Genomic DNA, 17,951 nt, shown 5'->3' on the forward strand with positions numbered 1-17,951 from the left:
CTTGTGTTTAAATTTCATAGATTTGTATTTACTTATACTAACATTATAGTGCGAAAACCAAGAAAAATGCTTATTTGGGTCCCTTTTTGGCCCCTAATTCCTAATCTGTTGGGTCCTAAACTCCCAAAATAAATACCAACCTTCCTTTTGTGGTCATAAACATTGTGTTTAAATTTCATAGATTTCCATTTACTTAACCTAAGGTTATTGTGCAAAAACCAAGAAAAATGCTTATTTGGGCCCTTTATTGGCCCCTTATTCCTAAACTATTGAAACCAAAACTCCCAAAATCAATCCCAATCTTTCTTTTGTGGTCATAAACCTTGTGTCAAAATTTCATAGATTTCTATTAACTTAAACTAAAGTTATGGTGCGAAAACCAAGAAAATGCTTATTTGGGCCCTTTTTGGCCCCTTATTCCTAAAATGTTGGGACCAAAACTCCCAAAATCAATACCAACCTTCCTTTTATGGTCATAAACCTTGTGTTAAAATTTCATAGATTTCTATTCACTTTTACTAAAGTAAGAGTGCGAAAACTAAAAGTATTCGGACGCCGGACGACGACGACGACGACGACGACGACGACGACGACGACGACGACGACGACGCCGACGCCAACGTGATAGCAATATACGACGAAAATTTTTTCAAAATTTGCGGTCGTATAAAAATATACTAGGAATCCTTCAAACAAGCTGCGAATGTTATTGACATTTTGTGAGGCAGAAAATGTATGGGTGTGTCCAATTATCGCTATCTGAAACAGAATCCATTTTAAAATGAAATTTACCTTTCAACAAGATTACCTGTCCATTTTTAAAAATGTACATGTACTGTACAAAGCTCTACAAGCAAAAAATGAAAACAGTGAAAATTTAATTGGTCCTTTAAAGGCTCTACCACTCTCAAATCTGACCCAATAATAAACCAATATTACTGGATCATTGGATCTGCTTTGTCCTCAATATGACCAGACGAAGTGTGAGCCAAGGCTCCAAGATGAAAGCCATACTTGACCTATAATTGATAACTTTAAAACATTGTGATCTGGATGGAGAGTTGTCTCATTGCCACTCATACCACCACATCTTCTTTTTTTATAAAGGCTAAAAATCATAAATGTAGTCACTTGTACTCACTACTAGTCAGGGTTGGCAAAAACCCGGGTTTTATGAGTATTGCCCAGCCCAGTGGGAAATACTGGGAAAACCCAGGTTTTACTGGGTAATACTGGGCAATACTGGGTAATACATGTATAAGATACTAGCCTGAATTAAAGAGGATTCAGTAATCAAAACACAAATGCAATACATTTAAGATATATATAAACATAATTTGATTTATAAACAAGTTAACTTGTTTGAGAGTCTTATAATACATAATATTATTCAAGCAACTCTGAGACAAGTGTACACGAAGATACATTAGACAAATATCAATGGAAAAGCTTTTCCCTACAATTCTCTAAAAAAATCAAATAAGATATGATCACTTATATTAAAAATTAACAATTACATGTAAGAAAAATTACTTTGAGATAGTTTCAATACTTTATTAATGTTTCACCACTCGTATAACATTATACAAATGTACAGGGTTTCCGCTGGCGGTCGCCATTTTCGCAATTTGCGAAAAAAATAATAATTGTGGCGATTAAAATTCGTCATTGGCGAAAGAATTTGGCGAAAGAAATATATCTACAATTTATTTTCAGCCATCTTGTTTATTTACATTTTTTCGGGTTTCTCGGATTTTACCTGATCAGACAATATACTTGGAATTCACTTTGAACTCAAAGGACTAATTAATATAGGTGTTGATTGTATTGTTGACATTATATGATATGGTTAAATGGCGTCCGTCATGTGTCACAAAAGGATCATTTATTAACTACTTTGCGACGCACGTGTTCGAAGCAAAGTTTTGACGTCTCCTCTCCTTATAATGATAGTCCAGAAAAGAAAACTGTTGTTATGACGAAAATTTATTAAAAGCAAGAAATATCTCCGATTTAAAACTTTATACTTTGACTTTGATATCGATAATTGATTTTAAGGAGTACTTAAAAGTCGTTTGTGTGTTACGACATGTTTCAAGCATAGTTTTACGTCTCAATTTTTTCATTTACGATGGTCTAGACTTAAAAAACTGTCGTTATGAAGATGTCTTAAATTTGCAAAAGATTGGGAACAACCCCTCGAAAGGGAGTAACCTTCAATATATACCTACATCTTAAATGAGGGATCAATTCCAAGTGATAAAAGCTTTGTTTCTTCTTGTAAAAACCACTTCATAGACCTATGTTATACTACCTATTTTTCCATGTTTTCTTTTGAAGAAATTTACCCAAAGAACTGTACATCTTTCTTGTATTATAAGGTCATAACATGTCCAAGAATTTTGTTATATTATGGGACTGATATCTTCATTATTATCAAAAGTAAGTGGCCCCCTCTATTAGAAAAGTTGTTCAAAATACATATATAAAGAATTTTCACCCTTTTAAAAAAAGTTCCGTTTTTTTAATAGTAAATGTTAAAAGTTTATTCATTACCTGTAACAATGTAGACTCTAAGATAAGTTTGAGAGAATAATCTTAGACAACGATGGGGCAAACTCATCTTATTTAGGGGGGAATTAAACGAAAAATATATAATGTTACTTGGCGGAAAAAATAACAAAGTGGCGAAAAATATATTGTTTTGGCGAAAGAGGTGGCGAAAAAAATAATTGACCCAGGGGAAACCCTGCAAATGTACATAACTAATTAATAAGTAATTATTCAAATTAGAACACAGAATTGTTTATATAACAATAATCAGCCTTTTCATTTCTATAAGTGTTAATGACAAGACCCTGTAGGGTGTTTATTTAGCAATATAATTGCATATATCATGCATATAGCAATTTAATTTACAATTGACATAAACATTTAAATAGAATGCATTTTTTTTAAAGTTTGGATTATTCAAACAATGCTTGGAAATTAACAAGCTTTAGGAATCCTTAAATTTGTATTTTTGTACTTCGCCTACATACAAAATAAGTGGCAAACAGAATGAAATTGAATTTTTAATCTTCTAGAAATAACTCTCAATGGTTATCTGTATAAAATGTATATATTTAGCTATAATACTATGTAACTACAACAAGTCTCTTCTATTATGGGTTGAAATAAGCTTAAAAAATCAAATTACCCAGTATTGCCCAGTACTACACATTTCTGGGAGTATTGCCCAGCCCGGGAAAACCCACCCAGTAAAACCCGGGCGGGTAATACTTTGCCAACCCTGCTACTAGTTGCAAGAAGTCTAAGATATAGTAACCAATACATGTAGATATATAAAGTAAAATACCTGACAATTCCACAAAGGTATACAGTAACTTATTATAGACCCAATACCACACATTAATACAGTAACTTATTACAGACCCAAAACCACACATGAATACAGTAACTTGTTACAGACCAATAACCACACATGAATACAATAACTTATTACAGACCCAAAACCACACATGAATACAGTAACTTATTACAGACCCATTAACACACATGAAAACAGTAACTTGTTACAGACCCAATACCACACATGAATACAGTAACTTATCACAGACCCAATACCACACATGAATACAGTAACTTATCACAGACCCAATACCACACATGAATACAGTAACTTATTACAGACCCAAAACCACACATGAATACAGTAACTTGTTACAGACCCAAAACCACACATGACTACAGTGACTTGTTACAGACCCAATACCACACATGAATACAGTAACTTATTACAGACCCAATACCACACATGAATACAGTAACTTATTACAGAGTACAGACCCAAAACCACACATGAATACAGTAACTTGTTACAGACCCAAAACCATACATGAATACAGTAACTTATTACAGACCCAATACCACACATGAATACAGTAACTTATTACAGACCCAATACCACACATGAATACAGTAACTTATTACAGATGCAATACCACACATGACTACAGTAACTTATTACAGACCCAATACCACACATGAATACAGTAACTTATTACACACCCAAAACCACACATGAATACAGTAACTTAGTACAGACCCAATACCACACATGAATACAGTAACTTATTACAGACCCAATACCACACATGAATACAGTAACTTATTACAGACCCAATACCACACATGAAAACAGTTACTTATTACAGACCAAAAACCACACATGAATACAGTAACTTGTTACAGACCCAAAACCACATATGAATACAGTAACTTATTACAGACCCAATACCACACATGAAAACAGTTACTTATTACAGACCCAATACCACACATGAATACAGTAACTTATTACAGACCCATTAACACACATGAATACAGTAACTTATTACAGACCCAAAACCACACATGAATACAGTAACTTATTACAGATGCAATACCACACATGAATACAGTAACTTATTACAGACCCAATACCACACATGATTACAGTAACTTATTACAGACCCATTAACACACATGAATACAGTAACTTATTACAGACCCAATACCACACATGAAAACAGTTACTTATTACAGACCCAAAACCACACATGAATACAGTAACTTATTACACACCAATTAACACACATGAATACAGTAACTTATTACACACCCAAAACCACACATGAATACAGTAACTTATTACACACCAATTAACACACATGAATACAGTAACTTATTACAGACCCAAAACCACACATGAATACAGTAACTTATTACAGATGCAATACCATACATGAATACAGTAACTTATTACAGACCCAATACCAGACATGAATACAGTAACTTATTACAGACCCAAAACCACACATGACTACAGTGACTTGTTACAGACCCAAAACCACACATGAATACAGTAAGTTATTATAGAGCCAATACCACACATGAATACAGTAACTTGTTACAGACCCAATACCACACATGAAAACAGTAACTTGTTACAGACCCAATACCACACATGAATACAGTAACTTATTACAGACCCAATACCACACATGAATACAGTAACTCATTACAGACCCAATACCACACATGAAAACAGTTACTTATTACAGACCCAAAACCACACATGAATACATTAACTTATTACAGACCCAAAACCACACATGAATACAGTAACTTATTACAGATGCAATACCACACATGACTACAGTAACTTATTACAGACCCAATACCACACATGAATACAGTAACTTATTACAGACCCAATACCACACATGAAAACAGTTACTTATTACAGACCCAAAACCACACATGAATACATTAACTTATTACACACCAATTAACACACATGAATACAGTAACTTATTACAGACCCATTAAAGGGAAACTTCGCAAAAAAAATCAAAAATTGATATTTTGTTCATTCAGTATAAAAATGCTCAAATTCATTGTTATTAAAGTTTTATTCCGCTAGATAAGCGATCACCATCGATTTTAAATTTAGAGTATCAATTCTCTGCGTTCGGCCATTTTGACTTCTTTCCCGATTAATAACAACGATATGTCTATAAACCACAAAGGAACAAAACTACAGTAACCGATGTAGTCGTAAGTGCGTGTCGATATCTTGTCAATCGTACGGTTGTTTTATCCGACTAACTAACTTGATACGGAAAATATTCTTATTTTTTTAAATTACCATGATCTGTTGTTTTTAAACTGTTGATATTGGAATTAGGTAAAAAGTCAAAGTTGAAATCATAAATAAGTGTTCCGTGAAAACTGTTTTCGAAAATCTAATTTGTTCATAATTCTTTAAAGTAATAAACTTTTTTCAAATAAATTCTGATCTTCCCTCATCTGATCACCAGCATGGCTAAAGGTATTACTTCCAAAGGTATTGTGAGGGGTGTGAGGTGACACGTCCAGGTATTCAAGCGATTTCCTGTCGGGCTTGCAAGTTCATGCATCGTTTCACCTCTGCAGGTATTGATCAGTGTACACGGCGGATAACTTATAACTTTCCATTTTGAACTATCAGATGTATAATATACAATAAAATTGAGAATGGAAATGGGGAATGTGCCAAAGAGACAACAACCCGACCATAGAAAAAAACAACAGCAGAAGTTCACCAACAGGTCTTCAATGTAGCGAGAAATTCCGGCACCCGGAGGCGTCCTTCAGCTGGCCCCTTAACAAATATATACTAGTTCAGTGATAATGAACGCCATACTAATTTCCAAATTGTACACAAGAAACTAAAATTAAAATAATACAAGACTAACAAAGGCCAGAGGCTCCTGACTTGGGACAGGCGCAAAAATGCGGCGGGGTTAAACATGTTTGTGAGATCGCAACCCTCCCCCTATACCTCTAGCCAATGTAGAAAAGTAAACACATAACAATACGCACATTAAAATTCAGTTCAAGAGAAGTCTGAGTCTGATGTCACAAGATGTAACCAAAGAAAATAAACAAAATGACAATAATACATAAATAACAACAGACTACTAGCAGTTAACTGACATGCCAGCTCCAGACTTCAATTAAACTGACTGAAAGATTATGATTATGTCTTACTTGTCATTACTAAACTCATACGCTTGTTTATAAATAACATTTCTGGTGTAAAGAATATTATTCATAAAAATATAAATAATACCCAAAAAATAAGATTTGATGAAATTAAAATCTATTTAAATATTTTTTTCCAAGGGTGAATTTGGGAAAATGTAATATATACTCATTGTCAATAGTGAAGGACAGATTGGAACATACCAGAAATATTGATTTAAAAAAATGTATGCACTTGTCGACGATTCGTTTATACGACTGGGTAGAAAGTTACGGAACTATAGCGCAATTTAAAATATATACATGTATACATTGAACATAAGAAAAAAACATATATTTTGAATAAATTGGGGTAAAAGTTTTGTAAATAGACTAGTCCACGTATGCCAACAGTATGTAATCATCGAATGTCGATAGACTATTGTATACCAGAAGAAGAAGAAGAAGAAGAAGACAACCAATTTGATTTAAATACAGGTCGATGTATAATTTGCTTTGGTTCATCGAAGTTGTGGACATAGTAAAATCACAGATTTACTTATATTTCAATAAGATTGTTCTCGAACAAAGGAAGGAATTCATCATCACAATTGTTATATATGCCACTGGACGAACACTAATTATCCCCAAGGGATGTGAATATTTTGCTGGGAAACTATTGAGTATCAAAGTTTCAAATTAATTTCAGGATTTATTTTCTGTCTTGGTATTCAAGGGAAATATGACATTTAAGCATTGATAAAAAGATGTGTGTCTAAGGTGGACGCCACAAGAACCCTGTAATACTAGTACGAGAGTATAGCATGTAAACATTCCTTCTCAATAATATGGTTGTATTGGAAATCTTTTCATACAGATTGACAACTCATGGTCCGATATGCATGTAATATTTGCCACATGACGCCCATAGTTCTTTCTACCATCATCATCTTATTCTTTGATATTATGCTGTAAACATCGATGGTTCACACCCAAACAAAATGGGAGTAATGTACCTTCAGAGCTTCTCCGTGGTATACACTTGTGAAACTTAATATATAGACGAAATTTCTGTATTGAAATGAATCTACATCTTCAAATAACGATTTTGAGTAATCACCTTACAAACCAATATAAACGTATGGCAAGATATAACCATGAAGGAATTTAGTTTTTGTCAGACCCAAGAACTCATCACTATCATAAACGTATACGTATATATGCATGCAGTTTCAAATATCAAGAACAAGCGGTCGATGTCGATAGTCCGTTTTCTAACTGTTCAGAGTAAGACATGTCACTTGTTCATTCTTGGAAGCCTTCATATTCCCCGTCCAACGATGGGAACTCTTTCTGGTTGTGTTGACTATAAATGCTTGTATGGTAATTCTGTCGTTTATCTGTACAAGTGGTTGCATTTCCTCTCCTTTCCCAACAAACAAACTAACGAAACGCTACTAGTCTGCTTTCTCTAGAGCTCATCCTCAATGACTCTTATACGTCAGGAAACTTACATGTATACTAATAATGATTGTTTCAAGAACAACGATGTATGGACGAACTATTTTAAATTCGTCAATATCAGTTATGCATGACTAAAATATAAGTTTTATTACAACTACTGTATTACTTATTTGGATTAATGACGGCTATCATGTTCAACATTGCACAAATATTATCATAGAATTTTTTTTAAAAAAATGTACAAAAATCCTCAAAAAAAATAATGTCTTAGCTTAGATCATTGGTATTCTTTCACAAAAAGTTCGTGTAAATGATTGTTAAATGAATTTAATTATGTAAGAATGAAATGTTAAAAAGAAACTAAAAAAAAATCATGCATGTTGTAAACTTTAAAATTGCGATAGTTTTATGAGCATTAAACACAGCCAGATTTGAATACAAGTTAAGAAATTCCGGTAAAGTCAATGATATCAAACAGATGTGCAATGGTATATCAAATTGGGAAATATTGCATTTAGTTTTTATTAAAGATTAAAACTACTATTTTTTACTTCATATTTGAATCTTTACGCCAATTGCCGCTAAGAAAGTAATCCAAAATTGTTTCCTTTTATTTTTATACACTTTCGGAATTATGAATCTGAATTTTATGAGTACGTCTAAACACCGCTCAGGACCTCCTGAGTGCACTCAGGACATACAATGTGCACTCAGGACCCTTTATAGTCATCGTATTTGCACACAGGATGGATGAATATGTTTGTTACATGCTGCTTATTTAAGAGTTAGATTTTGGTAGAATTTTGGGGCACTTCAAACTCTGTGCAAGAAGACTTAGTCGTGGTTTTGAACGTGGTTTGAACGGATTTCGTTTACTTACAAATCATTTAGAAATAATTACCAAATATGATAATTTTCAGAAAAAAGAGAGATAAATTAATTTTTCAGAATTTATTTTCACATTTGAATTCGTTCAACTGAAGGCTTGTATTACAGCTAGACAAGAACAACTTTAATGAGAAAGATAAATCTTACCGTTAAAACACTCGTATTACTCAAGAATAAAATTACTGGAAAAGAACGATAAAAATGAGAAAGTTCACGTCTAACTACATGAGATTTGATTATTTGAAAAGCATATTTTAGTAAGTACGGCTTCTACAGTTAAGAACGGATTCCATTTACAAAACTAAATCTTAATTTCCCTTTTCAAACTCGTTTAAGGAATTTATTACAGGACAAGAACGAGTTCTAATAGGGGAATAAATCTACCTAAATGAAATTTTGATTGAATTGTTATGTTATACATACACAGCCTCTCATTGGTTAAAAAGTCGGCTAATTATTTGAATAAGAATTAGAACAGAATGATACCAATATATTTATTTTTGAATTCAACGCTATTTTTAGTGAGTGATCAGTTCGGAAGCCCTGGAGTGCCACGCAAAAAAACTACAACTTGCGCATGAGTTACTATCTTGCGCGCAAGTTGTAATGTTTGTTCATGGAACTCCAGGGCTTCCGTATTATTGTAATATATCTAGAGATATGAAAATACGAAAGAATTATTCTTTTTAATTGTTTTACTAAAAATAAATCTTAACTTTTTATTGCACGAAATTTTAATAAAATACGAAAATCTGATTCTATACAAAGAATATAATAACGATATTTTTTTTTATCTATTAGGTTAATGAAATAAAATGAATTTTATGAACGAAAATTTCCTATATATATAACTATATATGTACATTTCTCATATTTCTCGACTGGCTTCAATTATTACAAACAAAAAGAAAAGGTTAACTTTATTTAATTGTTTTTTTTTCTAAAACAATATATCTTCATTGTTCTTTATTTTTCAAAAGACATCTTGATTTTGCTTGTTTTCAAAGCTTACTTGTATGGGGTTTGTACCATCACTAATCACTCCTAATTATTAAAGATTAACGACCTAATCAACATGATAATTGGTATTCAATATAATCCACGGTCATGCCTGACATATTTCCCAAAACGGCTAGTGCCGATGAAATCTTCAATAACTCCTTAAATGTTAAAATAATTTAATAAAAACAAAAATTATTAGATGGAGAATTAAATTATCTATCGAATGCATACCTCCACCACTCACTAAAACATATAGTTCGTGTCCTGAGTGCACTTTGTATGTCCTGAGTGCACTCAAGAGGTCCTGAGCGGTGTTTAGACTACCGGAATTTTATTTTCAATTAATTTACACAATTTAATTATTGTATCTTTATTCTCACAGTGTATTAAATACAGCATACTCTTTCTAATCCTTTCTGTTTATCCTTTCCAAATAACAACATTCATACCTGTGTACGCTTGAACTCACACCTGCGGCTAAATAGCTACAAGGTAAACGAATTGACCTCAAGCCGAGAAATATACAGTGACCTTTACAAAATAATATACACACTCTGCTCACACATAAGTTGCATTGAAATGATTTATCATTATCAAAACAATAACGGTAAATAGAACTGAATATTTCAGTTCAATATAAGTAAAAATGTTCAATAAATATTTTATGAAAAAAATCTCAACAATAATTAATGAAATTTATTCAATAACATTTACTAGAGATAATTTTATAGGAGTTTAATTCAATCAATACAAAACGGTATATGCATATTCATTTTCGTTCATTCTTATATTGTGGTTAATAACTACGACCATTTGTCAGCTGTGCGCTTTTAATTACGTATATTGTCGATAAGCTATAAGAGTTAAACAGATTTTATTTTTTCCCAGAATTCAACAAATCTGACTAAAACGTCACGACCCACTCGAGAATTCAACCAAAAAAGTTACAAATACTTGATTTTCTCCGTTATTAGAAGGAATATAAATTTAAAACTTTGCAAATGTGTTTTTTATGTTAAGATGAACATAATTAGATGATAAGTAAAAACTCGCGGAATTTCCCTTTAACACACATGAATACAGTTACTTATTACAGACCCAATACCAGACATGAATACAGTAACTTATTACAGACCCAATACCAGACATGAATACAGTAAGTTATTACAGACCCAATACCACACATGAATACAGTAACTAAGTACAGACCCATTAACACACATGAATACAGTAACTTGTTACAGACCCAATACCACACATGAATACTGTATCTTATTACAGACCCAATACCACACATGAATACAGTAACTTGTTACAGACCCAAAACCATACATGAATACAGTATCTTATTACAGACCCAATACCACACATGAATACACTATACAGTAACTTAACTTTCAGGCACATGACCCCAAACTTACCTTTTCCTGCGTAGATAATACCATACAGTCTCTTTGTACCAGGTACTTCATATTCTTTAACGAAAACAATCTCTTTGCCGATTAATTTCTTTCTTAAAAATTCTCTTGCTTCCCAGGCAAATGGCTGTAAACAAAAATAATTAAAATACATTAACTCTTAAAAGTTAGAAACTTGTCATGCCTGTTCATACTGATGAAGAATTTTTCAGTATATACTACATGTATATGTATAACTAACATGAAACCATCCTGTTGTTTATGCTTATTTTTTGCGATTTACTTGCATGAGGAATGAAGTTAATTAAATTGTGTTATCATGAAAGGCATAAAAATAAACAAATGAACAAAATGAGATTTTCACATACAAAAAATTCAGAATAAAAAAACATGGTTCATGTCTATTTATAAAGATGGAGCATTGTGAGAGAGAGAATTAAATGATGTACATGTTAATGATTGGAGATAATAAAATGTTTTCCTTTAAAGTAATTTTTTTTAAAAGATTCAAAAGCTTGTTTTAGATGTTAATCATATCTTTTTATTTTCTATCTACATTCTTACCTCATCTTTAGTTTCAACAGAACCTTCCATGTTTGGGTTTGGTCTTCGTGCCATTCTTGGTGCAGTAATGTTCGACAGGCATATTGTTTTTTCTGGAGGTGGACCACCCTGTGGCTGTCCTCTGATGACAACTGCATCTCCAGACAATGCCTGTTAATTCAACAAAACAGTGATTATATAAATGTCTATCACTTGTCCTCAAACCTCTTGTTTATTATTACTTCTAACTTGAATATCTAGTCTTGACATGTATCAAAAAGACACCAACATGTACAATGTTGGCAGTACATTTGTGATACACTGATTAAGTAATAAACTAAATAGTCATTCTTTTAATAGCAATAATCATGATAATTCATGTAGAAGCTGAAATCAGCAGTGGCATACCAATTATGGATCTGAAACTTTCACTAGTGTTAACGTGATATTGAATATCTTATTCATCTTATTTGATCATTTTAAAATACAACTTTTAATAGGTGCTCACACAACATGATCAAAAACTGTGTTTCAAATTGATATGAGTTCTTGATTGTTTTATTTCATAAGAGCTTTGTTAAGACAGAAGTCCTACAGAATGATTGTGTATAAATGGAAGATGTGTTTTTTCCTCTTATGTCTTTATCATTGACTTGTTTATCAGGATTCAGGATTCCGTTTTGTAGTTAGTTCAAACAAGGTGATTGTATTCATGTTTACTTTAATATTTTTTCCAAGTGAATGCTGGTGATTGTAACCTACATGTACTCATTCAAGATATCTCTCTGTATATCCAAGAGATAAAGGTACAGTGATACAAGGTGTGTGATGAGATTCAAGACTTATACATGTAAGAGCAATTTCTAATATAAAAATCCTCTTTTACAAGTTCATGTTTTACTGTACAAATCTTCCATCACCTCAAAGTAAAGATTCCCACTTTAAATGAGTCTTCAATTTCTAAACCAAAGATCTTCATGATAATAACATGAATCCAAACTGACATGGATATACAAAAATGTACAACTTTTACAGCCCATGAACATTGTTAAAAAAAAAACTTAATCCCCCTGGCATACGATACAATGCTGATTTACAAATCAATTAACTGATAAAAAAGTGGTGATTGGCATATATGCCTTATTCTAATTTGACATTCTCAGCCTTCAGGTACTTAATACTTATTTCACATCATTTAGACTGCTACAATCATTGACAATACAATGATAAGACATTTAATGTCATCCCTAATGGATGGGCTTCTCATGTTTAGGCAATTAGTCAGTGAATAATTGAGAATAATCATTAGATAGGTACATGTAAATACATTGCCAAAATTCAGGACGACTTAAAACAATACAAGCATGCATGTGAAATTGTTGAATCTACATTTTGTAGCAAGCAGAAGATATATATTTACTTGGTCCAAAATTATAGACCAACTGAAATAAAAATCTGATCAAATAGTTTTCTTAAGAAAGATTTTCACTGCAGATCAAAATTACTGTGCAAACACCTCTCACTGAAACCCGTGCAAAATTAAAATGAGTCATAGACTTATTGTTAAGTTCTGTTAGGGTTAGTGTCTTAAGTTTATGGCTAGTGTTATGGTAGCTGCGGAACCCGTAGCTCTTAGGTCCTTATGTTATTCTTTGACTATTTGCGTTTCCGTAGCTAGTGTTAGGGTAGGGGGTTTAGGGGGTTATAGTTTCCAACTATTCTTCATGGATTGAGATCCCTAAGGCTAAGGTAAAAGAAGACCATTTTATTTCTATACATGTATATTATAAAATGATTGCATACAGTTGTACATAACATATTTCAGATATAACCAATTTGAAAGAGTTAATAGAGTCAGATATTATTATCGAGTCTGTTTTCATAGATATGACTTTACATAAATAAGCAAGTAAGTAAGTAATGACTTTATTTAAAGAGGGTGACTCAATTAGCTTTCGCTAATCAACCTTGAGGCCCTCACAAAGAACAAACAGTACAAATATTACAAAGCTTATAGTTTCTAACATATTATGTAAATGTATTACTCAGTGTAAAAATCGTAGATTTAAAAGTAGTGCGACTTGCATGTGTCTAATGACTTTATTTCATGTCCTTTATATAAGTAATTCTTAACAAGTAAGCACACGAGTTTGTGTCAAGATGTACTACACACTTAAACTTTTGTTTTATTTTCAATAGTAGCTGTCAATCTTAAATGTGTGTTTGCAAAGAAATGATTCGATTAAGGTCAAGCTTGAAATGTTTTTAAGACTCAGTATCCAAAGAGTAAGGAAAATGGTTAGTATAAAAAAGAAGATGTGGTATGATTGCCAATGAGACAACTATCCACAAAAGACCAAAATGACACAGACATTAACAACTATAGGTCACCGTACGGCCTTCAACAATGAGCAAAGCCCATACAGCATAGTCAGCTATAATAGGCCCTGATAAGACAATGTAAAACAATTCAAACCAGAAAAACTAACGGCTTCATTTCTGTAAAAAAATGAACGAAAAACAAATATGTCATGTATGTAACACATAAACAAACGACAACCACTGAATTACAGTAAGTCATTTTCATAATCATATATATCATTTTTATAACAATGAACATAAACTAGAGGCTCTAAAGAGCCTGTGTCGCTCACCTTGGTCTATGTGAATATTAAACAAAGGAAGCTTATGGATTCATGACAAAATTGTGTTTTGGTGATGGTGATGTGTTTGTACATCTTACTTTACTAAACAGTCTTGCTGCTTACAATTATTTCTATCTATAATGAACTTGCCCCAGTAGTTTCAGTGGAAAATGTTAATAAAAATTTACAAATTTTATGAAAATTGTTAAAAATTGACTATAAAGGACAATAACTCCTTAGGGGGTCAATTGACCATTTCGGTCATGTTGACTTATTTGTAAATCTTACTTTGCTGAACATTATTGCTGTTTACAGTTGATCTCTATCTATGATAATATTCAAGATAATAACCAAAAACAGCAAAATTTCCTAAAAATTACCGATTCAGGAGCAGCAACCCAACAACAAGTTGTCCGATTCATCTAAAAATTTTAGGGCAGATGGTTCTTGACCTGATAAACAATTTTACCCATTGTCAGATTTGCTCTAAATGCTTTGGTTTTTGAGTTATAAGCCAAACTGCATTTTACCCCTATGTTCTATTTTTAGCCGTGGCGGCCATCTTGATTTGATGGCCAGGTCACCGGACACATTTTTCAAACTATATACCCCAAAGATGATTGTGGCCAAGTTAGGATTAATTTGGCCCAGTATTTTCAGAGGAGAAGATTTTTGTAAACGATAACTAAGATTTACGAAAAATGGTTAAAAATTTACTATAAAGGGCAATAACTCCTAAACAGTCTTCACGCCGAGTGGCAGCCCAGGCCGCCCAGGCTGGTAAAATTGCTCTCGGGCCTGTAAAAATTAGACCTACAGGCCAACAGAATCTAACTAAAAATTTTCAAAAATTGAGCTGCGGGCCTGTAGATTTAGCAGTTCAGCATGAAGACTGCTAAAGGGATCAACAGACCATTTCGGTCACGTTGACTTATTTGTAAATCTTACTTTGCTGAACATTATTGCTATTTAAAGTTTATCTCTATCTATAATAATGTTCAAGATAATAACAAAAAACAGCAAAATTTCCTTAAAATTACCAATTCAGGGGCAGCAACCCAACAACGGGTTGCCCAATTCATCTGAAAATTTCAGGACAGATAGATCTTGACCTGATAAACAATTTGACCCTTTGTCAGATTTGCTTTAAATGCTTTGGTTTTTGATTTATAAGCCAAAAACTTCATTTTACCCCTATGTTCTATTTTTAGCCATGGCGGCCATCTTGGTTGGTTGGCCGGGTCACCGGACACATTTTTTAAACTAGATACCCCAATGATGATTGTGGCCAAGTTTGGTTTAATTTGGCCAAGTAGTTTCAGAGGAGAAGATTTTTGTAAAAGTTAACGACGACGGACGCAAGACGACGCCGGACGCCGGACGCAAAGTGATGGGAAAAGCTCACTTGGCCCTTCAGGCCAGGTGAGCTAAAAAGGGGATGATCTCAGTGAGTATGAATGTTATCATGAATCATGAGACATGATCATGACTACATATGCCAGCTTTAGCTGGCACTTATGGAAGAAGCATCGTTTTGGAATAAAGAACGATAACTCTCTCTACACGACCCATCTGAAAAGTTTCTCTCGTTAAATCTCGCACGATTATTTTTTTTAATGGCTGCCGAATTTAACGTTTCATCACGATCTTGAAAAAAGGGACACAACGGAACAATTTCGATGTTAAATACAACATGAATTTTTATTTGTTTTAAACAAAAACAAGAATTAAAAAATTTTGCTGACTTGTGAAGTTTATTTAACATTTTTAAATTTCATTGAACAACGGAAATAACCGAAGTTTGGACAACAACATCTTCCGCCATGTTTAATCGTCTGCAGTGACAGCGAAAGCAAATTTCCTAAATATCACAGGTACTTCATTAAAATGTCACATTATCATAACTAATGATCACATTTATAGTGTAAAAGTTCCGTCTAGCTATGGGAACTTAAAAAACCCACTACAAGCAATAGATTTCGAAAGAAACTAATTATCCGGACATGCCGGAGGTCATGGTCCATGGAGGTAGTAAAAATATCCGGTGCTCCCATTGACCACGAGTCAAGACTACGATTATTCATCTGCTACATAATTCCCCATATCAAGTAACAGTGATAATGTAGTTGGTTATATATATATGGTTGAATGTACCCTGGAATACGCCTCCACTGTATGGGACCCTTACCAACATAACCTTGAAAAAGACCTAGAACAAGTACAGAGAAGGGCAGCTAGGTGTACAATGAATACCAAGACGTATCCCCAGGTTGTGTCAGCTCCTTAATGGAGAGACTAAAATGGGAGCCTCTTAAAGATCGCCGCTGCAAAGACCGACTCACCATGGCATACAAGATCCGCAATAGATTGGTGGATATTGACCCCTCTAATTATTACAAACCCGGAGATTCAAGGACCAGAGGAGGCCACCCCATACACCAACAGCGCACTCTAAAAGACCAATACAGGTACTCTTTCTTTCCAAGATCAACCAGGGAATGGAACACTCTACCGGAAAAAGCCACAACAGCAGCTACACTAGAAGAGTTCAAGGCCAGCCTTACCATCCTGCCAGAGGCCTTGACAGGAGCTTCACACACCTAGATCTCCTTTGACCCCAGATGTACATAGTTTTATTTGTAAATAATTTTCCTGTAAATAGTTTTTATTAATTGAGGAGGGAAGGCCTCATGATTTCACGAGCAAGAGTCATTTATACACTCAAGAAGAGTCCGACTCTGTACTGAAAGAAGAAGAAGAAGAATGTGATCATCATGGTTATTCCTGTAGCTCACAAACAAATGCAGGTTAAATTCCCAATAGCATTTCTATTCAGTAGTCTCCTACTTTATTGAACCGTCAAAATCTTCTAATAATTGGCAAACTCTCAACAAATCTTGCCATTAATTAAGATACTGTCACATACATGTATCATCTCCCTTATACAGTCCCAGGAGATGGAAACTGGATTTTTTTTCACACCTAAATTAATCATAAATGTCAATGATTTGAAAATAGGTGGGGCAAATGTAGACTTGAGTTTAAATAATACATTAGTGAATTCATGACGTATATTGTATGCACCCATATTGTCCAAAACTGGAATTTATAGGAGATGGAGTTATGATTACCCATAATAATACCATGACTTTTGATTGGGTATATACAGTCAGGGCATGTTACTTGAAATTCAAGCTGCAGAGTGCAGACACATTTTTTGAATGCAACAATCCAACATATAAAATATTTGACTCTGGCAGTTACCTCATGCATATTTTATGCATTTGTTTAAACCTAATCAAAACAAAACATTTTCATTCTACCAATACATTTATCAGGTGCTCATTTCAACCTATGAAAGAAATATAAAACACTTATGGCTATAGTAAGCAACTTCACACCTAAAAATTAATTTTCATGATCAAAAGAAAAAAAAGGACCT

The 17,951-nt window shown here is 33.2% G+C and overlaps 1 protein-coding gene across 1 annotated transcript in view; it reads right to left on the reverse strand.

Moving 5' to 3' along the window:
- LOC143047222 (staphylococcal nuclease domain-containing protein 1-like) overlaps positions 1-17,951 on the reverse strand; it is a 52,460-nt gene that overhangs the window by 19,651 nt on the left and 14,858 nt on the right. Inside the window, exons 2-3 of the mRNA XM_076220226.1 lie at positions 11,886-12,035; positions 11,325-11,448 (exon numbers count right to left, since the gene is read on the reverse strand). Of these exons, the coding sequence (XP_076076341.1) occupies positions 11,325-11,448; positions 11,886-12,035 (274 nt within the window). The remainder of the gene's footprint in view (positions 1-11,324; positions 11,449-11,885; positions 12,036-17,951) is intronic.

The sequence above is a fragment of the Mytilus galloprovincialis genome, chromosome 10, assembly GCF_965363235.1.
Source record: "Mytilus galloprovincialis chromosome 10, xbMytGall1.hap1.1, whole genome shotgun sequence".
In the NCBI taxonomy this organism is placed as follows: Eukaryota; Metazoa; Mollusca; class Bivalvia; order Mytilida; family Mytilidae; genus Mytilus; species Mytilus galloprovincialis.